The sequence below is a fragment of the Triturus cristatus genome, chromosome 7 (assembly GCF_964204655.1).
Source record: "Triturus cristatus chromosome 7, aTriCri1.1, whole genome shotgun sequence".
NCBI classification, from domain to species: domain Eukaryota; kingdom Metazoa; phylum Chordata; class Amphibia; order Caudata; family Salamandridae; genus Triturus; species Triturus cristatus.
Window position 1 is genome coordinate 1,533,858,147 of NC_140590.1, and position 22,272 is coordinate 1,533,880,418.

Here is a 22,272-nt window from a genome sequence, read left to right on the forward strand (position 1 = left end):
CGCCTGGCGGAGTCACTTTGAGGCGGGTTGATCTCCCCCTCTACGTCTTTGCCCTCGTCCGTTCCCTCTACTGCGAAAGGACTGGCCCCGAGGCTGGTACTGCCAATTTTGTTTCTGCTGCCCGTGATTGTCGCCCTGGTGGCCCTGCTGGAATGTCTAGTGTGACGTTCCCGGCTGGTTTCCGCCCCTTCTGTATGGTCTCCGTGTCGGGGTACCTCTTCTCATCCCTCTGAATTGCAGGGCCCCCATGGACATTGCTGTTTCGTTCTCCTTTTTGAGCTGGGTGAGTTTTTCATCCACCGGGGCTCAGAACAGCGTTTCCCCATTGAAAGGGGTGTTCAGAATGTTGTTCTGGACTTCCGGCTTGAAGCCTGAGATCCTGAGCCAGGCCTGCCTTCTTTCCGTTATCCCTATTGCCATCAACCTGCTTGATGTTTCCGCTCCATCTAAGGCCGTTTTAAGGCAAGAATTTGCGATATTCTTCCCTTCTTCCACCAGGTTTAAGGCTCTTTGCTGGTATTGTTTGGGGAGGTGCTGGATTAGCTCCCCCATTTCGTCCCAATGTTGGTATTGGTGTCTGTTCAGTAGGGCATTGGAGTTCGCCATGCGCCAGTGCATTGCCGCGTTTCTCTCAATCTTCCTCCCAGTCAGGTCCATCCTCCTGCTTTCCTTGTCTGGTGGTGGGCAAGAGGTTGCCGGGACATTAGCCCTTTTCCTGGCAGTTGACACAATGATGGAGTCCGCTGTGACGGATCCCTTGATGTAGGGAGGGTCCTGTGAGGAATGCTTATATTTCTTCTCCGTCCTAGGTGTGATGGACCTGCATGTTGCTGGGTCCTTTAACGCCTCCTTCCCCTGGTTCATGACACTTTGGAGCATGGAGAGGAACTGGCTCCTCGTTTGGATGGGGAGCAGTGTTTCCAATAAAAAGTCTGCTTTCAGGTTTTCTTCCTCCAGCTTGACCCCAAAAGCTGCAGCTGCGTTTTTGATGACCATATTATAGGCCCCAATGTCATCTGGCGGCGAAGGACTCGAAGGGTAAGTCTCCACAGGTTCTTCTGGGTTTTCGGCGTCGAGGTCCTGCCACTCCAGGTCCTGTGTCGTCGATGGCGCCGAGCCGTGGTTTGATTGTTAGTCATCATCTTCCTCTCCCTCATAGTATAGGTCCTCTTCTTCTGATCCCGGAGTTTGACAGTTCTTCGGCGTCGAACTCTTCCTGTTCCTCGACGTCTACGATGACCGACGGTGGTTTCGTGGGAATCGTGAATTTTTTCATTTTTTTCGTCAAACTCCTTTTTCCTTTGTAGGATGCTCTCCATTTCTGCCTCGAGCCTCCTCTTTTTCTTTTCCAGCTCTGAGGCCTGTTCGGCGTCTAGTGCGGGTCTTTTTGCCAGAGCCGGCGTCGACGCGACCTTTTCCTTCGAAGTCGAGCGCCCCAGTTCTTGGTCTTGCTTCAACGTCCTTGGCTTTTCGCAGGTCTTCGCCACCTGGGAGTCCTTTTCGAAGGATCCGACGGGCCTTTCGTCCTTGGATGCAGCTGCGGTCGTCGAAATTTTCGGCGCCGGTGCTCCTTTCGAGGACTTTGACTCTGTTTTTCGAGAGTCTGACTCTCCTACCTTATCAGACGTTTTCTTATCGGTCTCTGCGACCGTGAAGTCATCTGGTCCCTCGGCGACGTTGTCGTCTTCGTCGGTGGAGAGGCCCAGTTCGTACAGCGACGGGGCCTGTCCCTTGCCCTGCATGTTGTAATTCGCTCTCCTCTGTCTCTCTCTAACCCGGAGTGTCTTCGGTGTGAAGGCGGAACAGGCGTTGCAGTCTTTGCTCACGTGGTCGACTGGCAGGCAAAGATTGCAGACCGGGTGTTGGTCCTTCTGCACGTATTTATGGTGGCAGTTACGGCAGAATTTAAAGGGTGTCTTGTCCATTACTGCGCTCAGTGTCCCCGAGTGCGCATTCTCCGTTGGACGTCGAAGATCTTGAGGTTCTCCTCCTTCTTCGTCGTCCCGGCTTGTTGATCTTCCTTTCTGTAGTCTTCCTCCACTACTTCTTCGATGAAATTCGTGCTTTTTCTTCTTTTCTTCCCCAAAAACTCTGGAGCTTCACGGTGACAATCCAGACCCAACGGCGGAAAAAAGAATCTGAAGATGGCGCCCCGAGGTGGGAGCTTCCACAGGAAGCGTGCCGACGTCACAAGAGGTACACCAAATGGTGGGATGTCGGCGCCCACCTGAGCTACGAAAAAAGAAGAAAAAAACAGAAGACTACGATTCCGGACCCAACCACCAGACCACGGAATAATGCACAGCATAGTGAATCCAGAAAGATTCACGCTGCAAAACCCTTGTTTTAACCGAGCAACTCAACCCCAAAGACCAAGTACTTACCTGGTAACTGATATCTTCATTTCTCTCCATAGGAATACACAGGCTGTTTTTGTCTGAAAAATTGTTCTCGTGTGGAGTTGATTTGTATGGAAACCTGAAAAACTACAAATGTGCAAAACTACTTAGCTTTTCTCTAGGAAATGTCCCAGTGTGATATCTAGGCATATCACACCGGGTAGAAAAAGTAATCTAAAAAGTAACTGAACAGTAATCTGTACAGTAATTTCCAATCCTAGACTTACCTGTATTTCAATTAAACTGCATTTGAACCTGCATTCAATGGAAACACTGCATAAGATTTTGCGAAGCAATTATTTCACTTACCTGTGTCAGGCTTGGCTTGGTTCTAGCAATAAAAAAACTTATTTTTATACAAACAAAATTGGTCCGAGTTCAGTCTGAGTGTATGACATAATTTGCTGATTGAGTGTGTACAACAAATTCTTAACACTTCCCAACTGATAAAGCCTTACGGCTCACCCACACTACCACAAATAGAGAGTAAGGTGCTATCTACTTTTACCTCTGCCTACCTTTGGGGTTCCACTGGACTCTGTGCACACTATACCTCATTTTGGTATAGTATATACAGAGTCAGTTTCCTACACTCATGTCATCTAAGTTTAGCCTGCCGAAAATGCACCCATACCTCCGGACCAAGTTTGCACCATATAATTTAGTAATGTAACTGTTGCTCATGTAAAGCGTACCCATACTTCAAGGCAGAGTTCGCACCATATAACTTAAAACAAGACCAGAGACGGTGGGCCCACATCCGTGCGCACTCCCTGTAAAGATAAAAAAAAAACACGGACATGTCTCTGGTCATGTGATCAGAACTAAACAGCAGAGAGCCGCTTGTAAAGAGTGTAAAGAGTGGGAAAACATAAAACAAATGTACGATTGATAACTAGACTACTTACAACCGCCTAGCTACATGCAAAGGAGGAGACAGATTTTCTTCCCAACGCTGTAACGTATATTGTGTACAAATACATATTCCTGTGCAGGTCATCTGCAGCAAAACATCGATAAGTGAGTATACAGTAACGTAAACAATTTGCGATCCGTTACACAGTAGATACAGTGCAAGTCTGTATTTTTGGAGCCAATATAAATGCTCTTGCCAGTGATTTTGTAGTCTGCGACATCCTACCAATAGCCTCTTGATTTTCAAGAAATAAAATCTTTGCTATGTAATTTCCGCACCGTGACTATGCCTTGCACCAAGCAATAACAGCATAATTCCCTCTATGTGGTTTGTAAAGAAAAGGCTTAGCGTGTGGAGCCTACCCATGACAATGCATAAGTTATACAAAAGAGTATTTTTGTTGTCTCCGCAGTTAGATCTGTGTAACTCGAGCTCAGCTGTTTTAGCTGCAACCAAGATTTGTGTAACAAAAAACAGCACCAAAAAGGCATCGCTTGAAGCACTCTGTATCTAGAGCCCACTTACTAAACTGCATCTCATACACTTCACTTAAGGGCATCAATCAAGAACAGCATTCATCATGGTTACTGCACTATACACCATTCGAGACTGCACATCATCATCCTGTATTGTTGTTAATATCCATAAACAACTGACTTTTCCTATCCCCCATCACCTTTATATACCCTCAGGTCCCTCTCACAACATACTGCATGTTACAGACTGAACCCTTTACTGGGTACTCACTAGCCATTGCACACCTAATCCCATCACTTGGAGGGAGGAACCACGAGTACTTACTTACAAGTCGGGACGTCACAGTCTGTACTTCGGTGTGTGCCATGGCTTTTGTGCAGTGGCGGCCTGTGAGCAGTTTTATTGGTTGGAGACTATTTTATGGGTTTCGGATCGGGGGCAGGTGTACTCACGATCCGACGCTTCTCAGAAGACTCCAGGATGACTGGATCTTGTTCAGCCTCGGAATTGAATTTGTGGATCATCTTGCAATCATCTGAGCCCAACACTAGATGGTGGACCTATGTAAAGCATTTGTATCTACAGGCTCACATGCCTCGAACATTTATCTCCCCAAGCCTTAACAGGCGTCGGGGAACCCTTCCCCTGGGGGCCAAATAAACAAGCATTTGCAATGCAATAGGTCTCGCATTTGCGAGACTTTGAGCTACTGGCATTGTAAATGACAAACCTTTTATCTATGTGTTGGTTTTGAAAACAGATAAATAAAAGGCATTGTCATTTACAATGCCAATAGCTTAAAAATTCACAAATGCAAGACCTATTGCATTGCAAATGCTTGTTGCTTCATGGAATCTCAGCACCTCAGGCCTAGACAGGTTTCATTTTGAGCATTGCAAGGCTGGTTTTTCTCATAGATCTAATAAATTACCCAAATGTTACAGTTCCTGTCCAGTTTTTTTTTACCGGTTTGGCTAAATGTTTCACGTTTACATACATCTAGCAGCCACATTGACGTACTATTGCATTGGGCAACCTGCGTTTGCAACAGGCCACGCGTTACAGCGCACGCGAGTTCTGTGGTAGTTAATGTTATCCATGCTATGTTTGTCTAGGACTCAGTGTGGTTCTGTTATCCTCCTACGAAGAAACTATTACATTTCCCTAAAGCTAGCGCCTTGGAGGGCGGGTTTGTCTAATCTGAAGCAAACCTCCTCACCTTCCTAAGTCCGAAAATATAACACCTGCGCCACCTGTCGTGAAGCTAGAGCGAAGAAGCTAGTGAGATAAGCACTATTGCACCTTTACCTAAAAGCGAGTGACTTTGTGAACACTATATGGATCTGTATGCTGAGGCAGCAAGCTTATCTGAAATGTCTCTGGGAGAGAATAGAGCTTGGTTATTGTCAGCTAGCTGCCTCCTCCCCCCACCCTCCCCACTTCCTATCTAAACGGACTTCCCTGGTCTTGAGTTACGGGTACACGGCAGGCAGCAGCTGTGTAGCGTGCAGCTGGACGGTGGCAGCACGCGCTGTGCGCTCTCTTTAATCGTAACTTCTCGACAGTGACGTTATTTATTAGCCGGGTGATAATCTAAGTAGTGTGGTAGCCACTGTTTGGGTTAATTTAATTACTGCGTGTACACTTGCCTCACACACACAGTGTGCACAGCGGCCAAATGACAGTAAAAAACAAGTTGTCGCTATTGCGCGAATGGAAAAAAGTGCTTATCGACTAATTGAAGGAGACAGAATAACGCCGCAAGTAAAAGATCCAGTCCTGATGGACGGTCCCAAAAGGAGACAGGGCAGTAACAAGGCGGAACTAAGAAGCCTCTATCAATCGGAAGCCAGCGTTTACCATGGACGATGACGCCAGCCAATGAAAAATATGGGCGGGGCTTCCACACCACTTATAAAACATACCCTAATACAGCATGCCTTGCAAAGCGAGCAACGCATGCACTGCAATGCTAGGTTCGACCTAAAAAGGGGAGAGGGGGCCCAAGCGGAAACCCCCACCCCAGGCCTTTTTTGGCCACAGGGACCCCATTCATCAGTGCTTGTGTTATTTTGTAGGAGTTTATCCTGGTGGCGATCTGGGGCACCCACCGTTCACCACGCTGAGGGCTCTGGGGGGAGGCCCGGGTCCCAAGCTGCCTTCTTGCATAGTGTGGGAGCCATAACTGCTCCCCATAGGCAGGAGGAGCAGCTAGTTATGTATGCTCCCTCTGGCTGGGAACAATAAACAAAACACAAGCATGCTCCCAGCCGGCAGGAAAAAAAATGTAAGCTCCCACTGGCAGGGAGCAGACTTCCATGTTTCCCCCTGTTTAGCAGGAGATTTAAAAATGCTCCTGCCTGACGAGAGCCAACATAATGCAGGCAGGGAAACTACTGTGACCAGCAAGTGGGCTCCCTGGGACACAGGAATTGAGCCAGCATCTGGGTATGGGATCCCCAGGGCATTAAGAGGCTTAGGGAGGGTGGCCCCCATCCCTTTTTTTTTTTCTGTATTGTTTTTGAAATAGGCCTTGGGGGATGGGGTTTTGCGGTGTCTGGGGCATAACAAGGCTTGGCTCCGGGGCATAACAAGGCTTAGCGAATGGGCTGTGCACCCCCCCCTTCCCTTAATGAATAGGATATATATATATATATATATATTCACTTAAAAAACCATAGGTTTCACACATGTTATAGTTAGCTGGACATTTCACTCGTAAAAAACCAATGAAATTCCCCCGTTATAGTTAGTGCAGGCAACTATAACTCACGCGACCGCAATCCTCTGCTGATGACGTCAGATATTACATCACTGTATTTAGACACTTATTTACCCATGTCTTCTTCCATTAATCTTTAGCTATACATATATTACAAATATTTATTTTTCATAAAGACACATATGTCATCAGTGATGTAATATCTGACGTCATCAGCAGAGGATTGCGGTCGCGTGACTATATATATATATATATATATATATATATATATATATATATATTACCTACTGGCGATAGCCAGTAGGTAGTTATAGTTAGGACCACGTTTCCATAGGAAAACCTCAACATTCTATTTTGAATAACTTTGGCGCCGGTCGACGAATCCTCGCAAATTTTTCAAAATAGGTGGGGCGCTACGCTCCGCTCCTACCCTGAAAGTCTCGGGGGGATCCGTCAAGCGGGGGCTGAGATAAAAGGGGGGTCCCAAAACGCGTTTTTCCCATGCATTTTTCCATAGGACCTTTAGAACGAGCTACAGCCCGAACGGCTGAACAGAATTACTCAAAATTTGGCAGAGAGGTAGTCCCTAGGTCAAGGAAGTGCCTTTTGTAGGTTTGGTGTAAATCTGTTCAGTAGATTCTGAGAAAATAGCCTTTAAATCAATATATATATCTGAGCCAGCTTACGGTACGCTTACCGTACGCTTACGGTAAGCGTACGGTGGCGTGCGCGAGCGCGATTCTGATTGGCTCTTAGATCTTAGTAAACATTCGAATCGGCCGAAACCAGGAAGCGGCGGCCGCCATTTTGTCTCTCGCACTGAGAGTGATTTTTAAAATATCAAGCCCAAAAACATGTAAAGGGGCTGTTTTGACAACTCCCTCCCACATAGTCATGTTGAGGGAGTCCCCAAACATCCCCCAAGTGCAAAAACGGTTTTATTTTTTTTTCGGCAATTTCGCGGGGTACGCTTACCGTACGCTTACCGTAAGCGTACGGTAAAAAAATAAAAATAAAAAAAACACTATCCACACTTACCCCACCCCCTGTGCTTTTGGTGGCCGAAGGCCACCAAATGTACAGGGCTCATGTTAAGGGCAAAAAACACTATCCACACTTACCCCACCCCCTGTGCTTTTGGTGGCCGAAGGCCACCAAATGTACAGGGCTTATTATAAGGGAAAAAAACTTAGCATTTAAAAAACCGTACTAATTCACTGAAAAAACCATAGGTTTCACACACGTTATAGTTAGGAATTAGCATTTAAAAAACCTTGCAAATTCACTGAAAAAACCATAGGTTTCACACATGTTATAGTTAGCGGAAATTTTACTGATAAAAACCAGTGAAATTCCCCCGTTATAGTTAGCGCAGGCAACTATAACTCACGCGACTGCAATCTTCTGCTGATGACATATGTGTCTTTATGAAAAAAAAATATTTCTAATATATGTATAGCTAAAAATTTATGGAAGAAGACATGGGCAAATAAGTGTCTAAATACAGTATTAGCATCAGCAGAGGATTGCGGTCGCGTGAGTTATAGTTGCCTGCGCTAACTATAACGGGGGAATTTCACTGGTTTTTATCAGTAAAATTTCCGCTAACTATAACATGTGTGAAACCTATGGTTTTTTCAGTGAATATATATATATATATATATATATATATGTTTTTACTTTATGACAAGTGGGGACTAAGTACTCGAGCCCTGTAAGGCTGCCAGCAACATTATTCTCATTTTGCTGACAGCTAATCAGAGTGCTTGGTCCTGCAAGCGTCAAGACACTCATGGGAGCGAACTGGCCAAAGGGAAAAAAGCTCCCTGGGCCAACGCTCTATTGTTTAGAAATTGGGTTCGAAGACCCAACCGCACAAATATACAATTATATTTAAACCTTAGCTGAACCCAGACAAGACGGAAGTGCTAATCTTTGGCAAGAGCAGCAACATATGGAACAATTCCTGGTGGCCATCAGACCTAGGACCCGCACCCACTCCCTCCAACAATGTCAGAAACCTCGGAACCATCACTGACAATCTCACCATGAAATCACAGATCCACGCCGTCTCCTCAAACTGCTTCCTCACTGCACATGCTACTTAAGGTCTTTAAGTGGCTACCCCTACCCACAAGACGCACAGTGACAAGCCCTCATCACCAGCAATGCCCTCTACGCATTAATCGCTGCACACCTTCTACAGAGACTTCAGACCACACAGAAAGGATCAGTAAGACTCCTCGGCCTTCCCAGAGGAACCCATATCACACCCACCTCGAGAAACTCCGCTGGCGCCTTGTACAGAAGAAATGCCAATTCAAGCTGCTGATCTAAGAACACAAAGCTCTACACAACCAAGGGCTCGCCTACATTAACCACTGCCTGAACTTCCGCCAACCATCGAGAAGACTACGCTCTGCCTCCCTTTCACTTGCCCATACTCCCCGTATCTACCGAAGCCGAAGTGGATGACTCTCTTTCTCCCGTATGGCAGCAAAGACCTGGAACAGCATCTCCACACACCTCCAGACCATCACCTCACTTCCGAATAGCCCTCAAGCCCTGGCTGTTCAAATAAGACTCTGGGGCCTGCAAGCACCTGGCTACCGTATCAGGTGATTAGCAGCGCTTTATAAATCCTGAATGATTGATTGATTGACACAAACAGCAGTCCTAAAGTGAGAGAAGTAGTGAATGAAGAACAAGTTACTTACCTTCGGTAACGCTTTTTCTGGTAGATACAGTATCTGCCTGTGGATTCCTCACCTTGTGAATATTCCCTGCGCCAGCAACATTCGAAAACTTTTGTAGCAGACCACGCCGATGAGGTCGAAGACAACGTCACAGAGACACGGCTCCGCTCGCGACTCCGCTGACGTCACCGGATCCATAAGAAGACCTCGGCGGCGTGATGACGTCAGTTCCGGCCTTTTTTCCGTGCCTTCGAGGCACACGGACGGACTGACAGCAATATATACACAGTACATAATATACAAATCAACACACAGTGTGGAGAATAAATAAGAAGGCAAAAGAAACAACACACTGCCTTTAACAGTAACAACAAAATTTTAAAACACCATCATTAGAATTGTAGTTATACAAGGGTGGACAACGGGGAGGCGGGTGGGTCAGTGAGGAATCCACAGGCAGATACTGTATCCACCAGAAAAAGCGTTACCGAAGGTAAGTAACTTGTTCTTCTGATGGATACATCTGCCAGTGGATTCCTCACCTTGTGAATAGATTCCCACAGCAGTCCCCATTCCCGGAGGAGGGTGTCCACCCTTCAATAAGGACGAAACGAGCAAAGTGTCCGTCCCTCCTCACCTTGTGGAGGTGGGAATGCTCGACACACAGTAGAGTCCAAGCAGTAATGCTTCGCGAAAGTGTGGAGGGAGGCCCAAGTTGCCACTCTACAAATGTCCTCCACAGGAACACCTCTAGACAAGGCAGATGTAGAAGACTTTGCCCTAGTAGAATGAGCCCTTAAACCCTCTGGAGGTCCCTTACCGGCCAAAGAGTAACATATCTTGATGCACAAGACAATCCATATGGAAAGGGTGCGCTTGTGCACCGCTCTGCCTTTCCTGCAGCCAACAAAGCCCACGAAGAGCTGGTCATCCATTTGAAAGTCTTTAGTCCTATCGAGGTAAAAGCTCACCGCCCTCTTAGGGTCCAAGCGATGAAGCCGCTCCTCCTCCTTGGAAGGGTGAGGGGGAGGATAGAAGGTAGAAGGGTAATGGACTGCCCCAGATGGAAAGGAGTTACCACCTTAGGCAGAAAAGCAGCCCTGGTCCTGAGTATCATTCTTTCAGCATGAATGGTCAAGAACGGGGGTTTTGAACTCAGAGGTTGAAGCTCACTTACCCTCCTTGCCGAGGTGATCGCAATGAGAAAAACCGTTTTGAAAGACAAGTCTCAAGGGACACTTGTTTAAGGGCATAAAGGTGTAAGCTCTGGAGATGGGGGGTGTAGAACCTGCCCCTGCAACTGCGAGAGGAGGTCTGCCCTGAGAGGGAGACGGAGCGGAGGGCACGAGGAGCGGTGGAGAAGATCTGTGTACCACACCCTTCTTGGCCAATCCGGGGCGATCAATATGACTTGGGCCCGGTCTTGGCGAATCTTCCTCAGAACCCGAGGAATCAAGGGTATGGGAGGAAACGCGTAAAGGAGTTGTGGGCTCCAACCCAACTGAAACGTGTCTCCCAAAGCTCCCTGCATCGGATACCGGAGACTGCAGAATGACGGGCAGTGAGCGTTCTCGTGAGTGGCAAACAGGTCCACCCGAGGAGTTCCCCACATCCGAAAGATGTGCGGAACTATCTCTGGATGAAGCCTCCACTCATGGTCGGCGGAAAACTGTCGACAGACTGTCTGCACGCACATTCAGAACTCCGGCCAGGTGATTTGCCATCAGACAAATCTGATGATCCTGAACCCAGGACCAGAGACGTAGAGCCTCTCTGCAGAGACAATGCGACCCCACTCCTCCCTGCTTGTTGACATACCACATCGCTGTAGTGTTGTCCGTCAGGACTTGAACCGACTGACCGCGAAGGGAAGGTAGGAAGGCCTTGAGCGCCAAACGTATCGATCGTAACTCCAGAAGGTTGATGTGAAGCAACCTTTCCTCTGGAGACCAAAGACCCTTGATCTCCAGATCCCCCAGATGAGCACCCCACCCTAAAGTGGATGAATCCGTTATCACCGTGGCCACCGATGGAGGAAGATGGAAGGGCTTTCCTTAAGACAGATTGCCCTCCATGCTCCACGAAGACAGATCCGCTGCAGCTTCTCTGGAGATCCTCACAGACTCCCGGAGATGTCCCTTGTGCTGATACCACTGCCTGCGGAGGCACCACTGGAGTGCCCGCATGTGCAGCGTGCATGGTTGACCAACAGAATGCAGGAAGCAAACAGACCGAGCAGACGAAGTACCTTCAGGACGGGAACGACCGCTCCATTGTAAAACAAGGGAATCATTTCCTGTATGTCGAGAATCCTTTGTGGAAGTGGGAATGCTCGACACACATTAGTGTCCAGTACCGCCCCTATGAACAGGTTGCGCTGAGAGGGCACCAGGTGAGATTTGGGCATGTTTATCGAGAAGCCCAATTTGTACAACCGCTGAGTTGTAACCTGCAGATTATGAAGCACCTTCTCTGGCGACTCTGCTTTGATCAACCAGTCGTCCAAATAGGGGAAAACTGAAATCCCCGACCTTTTGAGATGGGCTGCCACCACTGCCATCACCTTGGTGAAGACTCGAGGTGCAGTAGTAAGACCAAACGGGAGGACCGCAAACTGATAATATTGCGACCCTACCGTAAACCGGAGATACTTCCTGTGCGACTTCAGGATGGGGAGGTGGAAATACGCATCCTGCAAGTCGATCGACACCATCCAGTCCTCCTGATGCAGCGCTTGAAGAACCTGCGCAAGGGCGAGCATCATGAACTTCTCTTGCTTCAGACAAAGATCCTGAGGTCCAGGATTGGACGCAATCTGCCGTCCTTTTTCGGAATCGGGAAATACCGGGAGTAGCATCCCTGACTCCTTTCCCGCTCTGGAACCACCTCTATCGCACCTTTTTTCAGTAATGTCAGGACTTCCTCCAGCAAGAGAAGAAGGTGGTCCTCCGAGCAAGCACCTTGGCAAAGAGGGTAATTTGGAGGGAATTCCCGAAAGGGAAGGGCGTACCCATTTTCTACAAGATCTAGAACCCAAAGGTCTGTAGTAACCGATTCCCAATCTTGTAGAAAATGGGTAAGCCGGCCCCCCACAGGACCAGCATGATCCAGAATGGTGGATCTAGGGCTGCTTTGCAGTGGTGGGAGGGGCTGAGGAAGAGGGAGGAGGAGGAGGAGGAGGAGAGCTGTCGACCTAGAGTACAACCTCTGACTCTGCCTCTGTAGCTCTTATACAGAGTAATCTGCTGCGATTGCTGCTGCTGGGGCTGTCTGTATGTACGAAAGGATGACCTTCCAAAGCCACTGTACCTCCTGAACGAGCCCCTAGGCTGAGTTTGCAGGCCCAAAGATTTGGCCGTGGCCTTGCTCTCCTTAAATCTTTCAAGCGCAGCATTCGCTTTCTTGCCAAAAAGACCCGAGCCGTCGAAAGGCAAGTCCAGGAGCGTTGCCTGTACATCTGGGGAGAACTCGGATGACTTGAGCCACGCACTCCTCCTTGTGGCAACAGAAGAGCCCATAATCCTTGCGACCGAATCAGCGGTATCCAAGCCACTTTGGATTACCTGACGTGCAGCCGCCTGGGTGTCCGGCAGTACCTCATTAAAGTTCAGTCTGTCTTCTTCTGACAGTTTTGGGGCCAGCTGTTTTGCTGAATCCATAAGAGCATGGATATATCGGCCCAAAAGACAGGTGGCATTCGTCGATTTTAAAGCCATACTGGCAGAAGAGAAGACTTCCTTAGCCGACTGGTCTAACTTCTTGGCATCCTATCACTCGGGACTTGGGGAAAAGCACCTGTAGATCTCTTGGAACAGGCAGCCTGAACCACCAGACTCTCCGGAGAAGGATGGGATGTTAAAAAGTCTGGGTCCCCTGGAGCCGCCTTATACCTCTTTGCAACAACCTTAGAAACCGCAGGAGCAGAGAAGGGCTTACGCCATACCTCCATTACCGGCTCAATAATGGCGTCATTAAAAGGGAGCAAATGCTCCAAAACAGAGGAGGGAGAGTGTAGAACGCCTGTAAGGATGTTTAAACTCTGCAGATGGTAACTGCAGATCCAGAAGCTCAGCCGCCTTTTTAATAACAGAGTGGTATGGAGCCACATCCTTTGAAGAAGTATCAGCAGGAGGAGTAATCTCCCATTCAGGCGACAAGTCCAGGCCACTAGCCTCCTTCGATTCTTCAAAGAGATCATCCGACTCCATTAGCTCACCTTCTTCCATCTGGTACCTCTGTTCCTCCAGTACCCTTTGGGCCTCCCTCCTAGATCTGATCCTCACAGCAGGAGTCTGCGGCGCCGTAACCGATTCCGACGGCGCCGCAGCCGGCGTCGAGCGCGGATCCAAAGGAACAGCCGGCGTTGAACGAAGCCGAGTCGGCGCCGGTGAAGAAGGAAGCGGCGTCAATGTCCTCGGCGCCGGTAGATGCCAAGACGACGTCGCCGGAAAAAATGGCATGAACGGAGCCTGAGGATAAGCTTGAGGAACTCCCAAACTGAAAGCCATAGGACCCATGGGACCCGAAGGTGCACCAGAGGGGTACAAGGCTCTGGAAAAGACCCCATACATAGCATTAAGATAATGCGTCTGATCTTGACATGGGCCTGGAAACGATGGATATGGCTCAGTCTGAGGCATCACCGGATTCGGGCCGATCGGCGCCAATGGTGGAATCTACGGAGCCGAAGGCTCGTCCGGAGCTGGAACCTCTTGAATTGGAACCGGAGACGAAGCCGGAGGTGGAGCCGGCGTCGGAGATGGAGCCGGTGCCGGAGCCGAAGAATGATCCGGTGAAGCAACAGGTGATGACAGGCCAACAGGAGAATCAGGAACAGGCGAAGGAGATACAACGTCCTTACGACGTCAAGAGGGCGAAGTCGATCTCGGAGCCGCATCCCTGGCCGAGCGATGTCGAGATACATGCCTCTTCTTTTTCTCGACCTTCTCCGACCTCTCTTCTCCTTTTTCATCCTGGCGATGAATAATTTGGCTTCCCTCTCCTTCAGAGCCTTTGTGCTCATCTTGCGACAGCAAGAACATCCTTCGACATCGTGGTCCGATAAAAGACGCCATACACAGTCTTCATGCGGATCCGTTATCGACATGTGCTTTCCGCACTCCCGGCAAGGCTTAAACCTGGACTTCTTCGTCGACATCTTCAGCTGCAGATAGAAGAAGAGAGAGATACCAGCAGAAAACCAAGTATCAAACGAAAGCTACAGAGAGAGTCCCGAAAACCGTTAGCATCGATGGCGTGGAAAAAAGGGAACGGACGTCATCACGCCGACGAGGTCTTCTTATGGATCCGGTGATGTCAGCAGAGTCGCGAATGGAGCCGTGTCTCTGTGACGTCGTCTTCGACCTCATCAGCGTGGACAGCTACAAAAGTTTCCGAATGTTGCTGGCGCAGGGGATATTCACAAGGTGAGAAATCCACTGGCAGATGTATCCATCAGAAGATGGCACGCTTGCAGGCTGTAAAGAGCTAACCTTGATCCATTGGATAGAATTTATAACAGGAACTGCCAGTACCACTGGTTACTCCCTTTTGGTAGGGAGGACACATACTATGACAAAAGGAGAACTGGGCCAGAGGTGTCACTATACCACCCCCCCTACTCAGGTTTTTTTTCTGGAACTTGCTGAACCTCGGACCAGTACTTCAGTCAAACTCCTATTTCTCAAGCTGCTTGATAATTATTCATTGCAGCTATATCTAGCAGCTCAGTGTTGAGTGCATTTTGGTTGCTGTCATGTTTTATGTTAAAGGAAGGAAGATGGTGAGTTATTGACAGTTAGATTGAAGTTTGACCTTTATGACTGAGTATGTGGCAAGCAGATGTTTAGCAAGGACCTATTCCTCCAGTTGAGGTTGTCCAGTTTTGTAAAATTATTTAGGATTGCGAGAGAGGGGAGATTTGAATCCTGTGTTCGACAAATATGGGCTTAGGGTAGAAGAGGGCATGTCCTTGCTCCACCAAGCTAGGTACAGTTAGGCCATTGAGTGACTGAAATTTTGTGACAAAAGGAATAAAACTAGTTACCTGGAATGTCAGAAGATTGAATAATTATGTAAAAAGATAAAGAATTACCATTCCTTTAGCAAAAGTATGAGGAGATTGCTTTTCTGCAGGAGAGATACCGTAAAATGCAGGAACTAACTGGCATGGCAACAAAATGGAGACGGAGCTTGTATTCCTCGTCCTAGTCTCCATTCTCCTGGAGGTTTACCATCTGTGAGCTGTGGGTGGGAGTCTGTTTAGAAGAACAGGAGGGAAGATATGAGGTCTCCTGGATGGGCATCAGCTGTGTTTATTTAATGTGTGTATACATCCATAGTAGAGCACATGAAAATTATTTCCAAAGCTGTCAAGAGGTTGTCGTCGTCATGCTGGCCACTCCCATGATATGAGCTGAAGATGTTAAATTGGCTCATGTCTGGCCTTAGCGACAAAGTTCTATTCCGGCAGGGCCCTGACCATACACTCCTATGACAGCACTCTTTTTCCAGGCTTAATTTGGTAAATGTTGGCCATGAACAGCACCCAACAGATCAAGTCTGTTTCACTCCAACCCAAGTAGGTACAGTTATTTCTTTGTCACTAGGGAACTGGATGTGTAGATGTGAAATATTTAAGTCAGATTCTATCTCACCACTCCTCGATCATCTTATATTTGCATGAAAGACGTAGGATAAAGACAAGGTATTAAAAAATATTGAAATAAGCTCCTCACACTACACACTAATCTGTTCCATATCTTTCAGACAAACTGAGGAACTGCCACTGCAGTAAGTGGAAAGCAATAAAGACAGAGGAGCGAGCTGTTTGTCTAGAGAAGAAATGTGGACTACAATCATCGTTTGGTACACTGGAAAAGAAAAAAGAGGCTGAGTAAAGGTTAGCAACAAATCATGAAAGATCTGAAGAACTAATAGAATTTAAAAAAGAAAGACCCAAGAGTGAAAGAGGACACACTTGATATGTATGTGCGCACTTTCTTTTATATAAACTGAATACAGAAGGGTAAGAATCGGTCAGCAGGATATTCTGGTTCTTAATAAGCACAAGCCCAAAAGTTCCTATCTTAGGTGAACAAGGTAGAATGTAGGTTACAAAGGTAGACATAAATTATGCACTTGATAGCCATCTTCAGGCTGTGTATTTTAAGGTGCGGATACCAGACTCCAATTAGGGCAAAGGTTATCTGAAGAGAGCATATCTCTCAAACCTATTACACTATATGATGGTGCAGGAAATCACCCTTGGGAGAGAGGAAAAGCTCACAGTTATACAAAAAGAAAAAATGCTGGAAAAAGCTGAATGCACACGAAGTTTTACCAAATGGCTCTAGACAAACTAAGGCAGGTTTGAAGTGTGGAATGAAAATGATGAATTGTATACTGAAAACACTATTGATAAGTTTGGTTAGGACTTTTTGTTTGTAGTGCTGGAAAACCTCAGTTATGACCATCGTCTTCATGAACTGGATAAGACACACATAGATGCTGGGAGAGAGAACGTGGTACTAGACAAGGGTGGCCCCGGACACCTCGCCCTTTTTGTTTTGCTTTTACAGCCTAAAACTAGGATAATGAAAAAGATAATGCTGAACTGAAGTAGTAGAATAGGAGACATGACCTATAGAGAATCATAGCATGCTGATAATACATTTGTCGATTTAAGGGAAACTGATGGAGGTGTACTACGTACCCTCATGCTGCTTGGTGAATGTGGGATACTTTCTAACTAAAAATCAAATTGTTGAAGTCAATGGACAGGGTGGCACTGAATGTGGGCAAGCCTTTTAAGGCTTTGTTCTGTCAATATTGTTCTGGACAACATTGCCCCTATCCTTAATGGGAATGGTCCCACTAAAAACAATGATTGTCCTCCATGGATTTTTGCATGTATTTCAGGGTGTGAAATGTTTCATCTCAAAGTCTGTGTTTGAACATATTGACTCCAATTTGAGAATGTTAGTTTAATTGGCGGTGGCAGGGTGGGGAAAGTGTGGGGGCAAACCAGTGTTAAAACTAAAACCCCCCCCCATGAACTTGGAGATTTGGCTGTGCCTGACTAAATAATATTATTTGGCACCACAGCAGCAATACCTCAATTAGTAAGATGACTTTCCTAATGTGGAGCAAATGCTAGGATCTGGAAACCTTGGAGACAGTACTCTGCAGTCCCTTGTAATGTACTGAGGGAGATTTGGACATTAAATACCTCAATTAGTAAAGCTTATGTCAAAAGTCTGAGATCACAGTGTGAAATCAGTAATTAAAAGGGTACCATTACTAAGGAATCCAGTCTCTGAGCCTACCACGATTTGTGGCATTACATCAGGAAGCACGTGTTGTGAGATGGATCGAGGGTAAGTGTTGGAAAATGGCCAACCTGTATAGAGAACATATGTTTGGGTCTCTGCTGAAGACGGAGAGCAATCAGGGGTCTAGCCAGGTAACATTTTTTTTATGCCAGTTTGGCATGAGGTGCCCAACAGACATGGCTGGGGGGATTTCTTGGAACACCAATGGAATCAAGCACGTGGGTAGAGCAACATGTTGGGAAAAATGGCAGAACACCAGTGTCTCCTTTATACCGCTCGTTGTTTAATGCTCGAATTAGGACACCCTTACCAATGTGAGCTAAATGGGAGAGGAACGTGGGCCACCATATTAAAGATGTCTAATCGAACAAAATAACGAGGTACCTTAAAGGAGGCTAAGAGCAATGCTAGGTATCCCAATTAAAGTATTTGTTTACATTGGACATATTACACAATAAAAATGTCTAATAAAATGTATCTGTCACAACACAAACTTCTCTATATGTAAACAAGAAGATGTTGATGTTATGCAGATGATTTGGAACTGTTTTGTAGTAAGGTTTTTCTAGAATGCAGTGGTGGCACATCTCGCAGGTGCCCTTGGTAACATGATTACAAATGCGTTTAAACAGGTTTCTTTGCTGGAGCTGCACCAGAGACGAAATCAGGGGAGAAGGAGAGGCAGGATCATTACTCTCTCCTTGCTTCTTGCCAAACGTTGCATTGCTACTCATTAAACACAAGGATAAGAATTGTTGTTTGATGCATGTAAGAAACACAGTAATAAGTGGCTTGTGAAAGAAACTCGAATAAGCTGTTCGGATAGATGACAAGCTGTCAGAAGATTTGCATGGCTGGAGAAGGTTGACACATTATAAAGGAGACTAAGGAGGACACAAATAGCCTTCTAAGTAATCTGTTACATATCCCATTGTGACTATAAAATATCATTAGACACCCATTATTACTTGAGGTTTTATTTCTCTCTCCCCATCACTAATGCCCTTCTCTATTTTTGTGTTTTTGGGAAAACACAAACCACATCAAACAAAAACAAAAAAAGAGAAAGTATTTTCCCTGACTACATTTCAGAGACTGAAATAGAGTGTGGATGGAATTATTCGCATCTGAAGCAGATCACTGAAGGGATGCGAATATTGTTGGGAAAAAAGCTTGCGTCCACGCACACAACACCCACAGTGCTTGGCACACTCGCTGACCTCTTGGTTCATCCTTTTTTAGGGTTGACCCTGTGAGAGCATGCGCTAGCGCATTCCTCTCTTGCGAGACCCTACTGTTTACAAAAAGGGCTTGAGGCCCGTCCATTGCTTTGTCAGCTTCTGCGTCACTCTTTTTTGCAGCCGTCTTAATTCGCCAGTGCAGCCGAAACATCACTTCCGACACTTGCTGTGGAGCAGGGACCAAACACAGACTGATTTAATCCGTGCCCATTCACTGCTCCTAACGTGATTCAGGTCCTCCGCACATTTTTGTATCTAAGTGTAATGTATTTTGGATTTGAGTCCCGATTGTCAGAGTTGGCTGTGGGGATAAGCTACGTGACCATTCAGCAGCTGTTTTTCCCTTTTTTTGTTTCCTCACCACATGTTATTTAACAGAAGTGTAACTTGTCATGACTTTGAGTCCTAAGTGCCATAGTCGGCTGCAGGGCTATGGTATATGACCCATTGTCAGACAACTGCGGCAGCCAAACTGCTTCCTTTGTTTCATTTAGGCTTATTGTGGGGGCACTGAATGAGGGGTTCAGTACGTTCATCATTAGTTATACCATGCTTGTGCCAAAGTGCTTTAATGGAGTATTTTTACAGACGGGTTATTTTTAATCTGTCATAAAATTGAGTCTCTTTTTATCAGGCTTTGAAGGATAAAGGGCAGAGTCCACCTTGCCACGATTTGAGCCTTGTACTTGCAGCTCGCTGGGCTATTTTCCCAGTATTTACTAACACTGCTGAAAAGTGCACTCTGACAGAAGGATCCTGTTACTCCCTATAGAGATTAAGATTACTCGTTCTACACTCCGTATTTTATGAAGACGTAGGCAAAGCAGCATGGCACAGCTTTGGCCACTGAGCTGGGATTAAATGTGCTAAAATGAAGAACGCTCAAGACTGTTCTTAACAAGCATAGGCAAAGCCAATTGGCTGCATTAATGTGTTTTGACCATGTTTTACAGCTGCACAGCATGGTCGAAAGTGAAGGGGAAAAAAAGCACTATGACTCAGCCATCGTATTTTTTTCCCTTTACTTCCAGTCATGATACACAGCAGTCGCTGTGCTGTACAGCATGGCTAAACAAAACACTGACAAAACCAAGAGCTCGTGTGCTGGTGAGAACTATTAGCTTTGCCAATTCTTGTTCTTCTATGGTATGTCATTCTTGAAAAAAAGACAATTTGATCTAGAGCGACAGACTTTTTCTAAATACGTTGGGGGCTGACTGGAGGAAATGGATCTTGCAGTGGAATTTGTGTGGGTTTCTGGGCAATGTCACAGGAAGTCACGTATCAAACTCAACTTTAAAAGAAAATTACAAGAAAAACAAGTTGTAATGGTCTGAATGTAAAGCTAAAAAGTAGAATTTGCACAGTAAAATGAAACAAAGGATTCAAGTACCTAAAAATGCATGTATTTAAATGGAGAATGAAACATTTATTTTTCAAAAATATAACAAAAGCATTAGAAAACAATTGTCTAATCCGTCCTCCCAAATACCTCCCTACAGTACCAGCAGCACAACACGTACACAAGCAATCATTAAGCTTTGGCTCGTGGTCAATCTGCAAAGTGAAATGTTCCTTTTTGCTACCAAATATAGTGCCTCGTACACAAACTTGGAACTGCTTCCATGGTAATGCTCTTGCTCGGAGGGATGAAACCAGTTCGGCTTTAGTCATTAACTTTTCACAAACGAGCTCATTTTCCTTGACAGTTTGTCTTACAGCTCCTCATCCAAATTCAAATTGTTTTTAGGTAGGGTCTGTTGATTTTAATATTTGTGAGTGGAGGTCTTCCTACCTGATTGTTGGGGTCTGTGAGGTATCTCAGAACAATAGGCATGAGGTATTCGGAGAACGCCATGGGAAAGTTTGGTCGGCTCTCTTGCAAGAAAATGCCAATCGGTGGAATTTGTTCCATCAACTCTGTGCGTACTGAAGCCTCTGTGGGGGAACAAAAGAAACGTGTTACAGTTTAAAGTTCGATTTTCAATGAATTAGAAATAATTTTGACTTACTCATTTTTATTTCATACAAACTGTGGACGACAGGGGAAGGTCTTCAAACGCAGACTAAACATGTAATTATTCCCTCCCTGTCTGGATGGCCGAAGCGGATCGATAAGCACTTGTTTTCAGCACTTCCTTCCCTACCAGCACAGTACATTCCCCACTTAGGCCCCATGTGTCAGTGTCAGCCATGTGCCTCGAGATGTGATCATTTGATTGAGGCTCCAACCTATACTGAGGTTGAGTTAACATAAGTTAAGACTTGTTTGGGCCACTGTGAGGAAGTGAACTCTGCTGTACCCTGCCAGGGTGTATGGGAGCCATATTTTATTTCATGTAGATGGACATGTATATATTAATTTGATAGTGGTAGAAATACCATAACTGAAAATTATTACTTTATGTGGTCCATCGCCACCAAAGCAAACCAACCTAGCAGAGCCATCTGATATTTTCTGATGTGAAAGTCTCTCTCTTTAGGAGTACCACACGCTCATCACTACCTAAAGAGCATCCGTACCTATTTAAGGGTTCTGGGTAGTGAGCATCAACCCTGTACTGGGGGCAGAGGTCAGCTCAAAGATCACTTTTGATTCATTTTTGCCGCAGTGCAGAGGACAGCTGCCAGGAGGGAATGATGTGGGGCAACTCCTAAAGGTAAACATCACTAACAGGAGTCAAGGTACAGCTGTCATCCAGTCAAATAACACTTTCTGACCTCTGCGGATTAACAAAGAAAGATAAATGCGGTAGTTTGTGGTACCTTTCTGTCAGTGCAACAGAAATATAAAGGTCAAAGGAATTAACGTGCATTTGTCAAGCAAAACATTAAGCAGTAAAATACGGGTAGGACCTCTTAGGGTAAGACTCCTGACCTTCCAAAGATGCATTCCAATCATCATTCCACACAGACATATGTGTAGCCAATTCTGGTTAAATCTCAGCAGACCTGGATTAGGCTACTCTTTTCTGGGCTTTTTGTTACCTATTTTCTGTTAAAATTCTGTGCAATGTTGAAAATAACTTTTTCTTTTAAGTTAAAAGTCGTGCTCTCTAGTAAGGATGACACCACTTGCTTAAGTTCAAGCTCATATGTTCCTTTCAAAGGCATTTTCATTTTTAAATTTCTTTATTGAGTTTACGAGAAGAAAACGAGGCTTAATAACAGAACAAATAAAGAGTGCATATTCAAGTCTAGAATCCTATAGGAGGTAGGGTAGCTTATAAAAAGGGATAATACATTAAGCGAATGCTGCTGACAAGAACAGTGGCCAGCGAAGTATACAAGTTAGTTGACTAATAACAGCCAAGTCTTTTATCATCACTCAGTATATTAGACTTGACAGATTCACCACCAATACTTCTGCAGAGATTGTGCTAACAACAAACGGTCTTTTTAAACTGCCAGGCAAAAAAAATAGGAGGTAATTAGGAACAACCCGAACTTAAAACTGCTGGGGAATCTTAATCCTATATCTTTCTTGT

The 22,272-nt window shown here is 45.9% G+C and overlaps 1 protein-coding gene across 3 annotated transcripts in view; it reads right to left on the reverse strand.

The window, feature by feature from the left end:
- LOC146812317 (serine/threonine-protein phosphatase 4 regulatory subunit 1-like) overlaps positions 1-22,272 on the reverse strand; it is a 389,023-nt gene that overhangs the window by 174,662 nt on the left and 192,089 nt on the right. For all 3 annotated transcript variants that reach the window (XM_085619300.1, XM_085619299.1, XM_085619298.1), the window contains one exon: positions 20,580-20,722. In XM_085619300.1, coding sequence (XP_085475426.1) covers positions 20,580-20,722 — 143 coding nt within the window. The remainder of the gene's footprint in view (positions 1-20,579; positions 20,723-22,272) is intronic.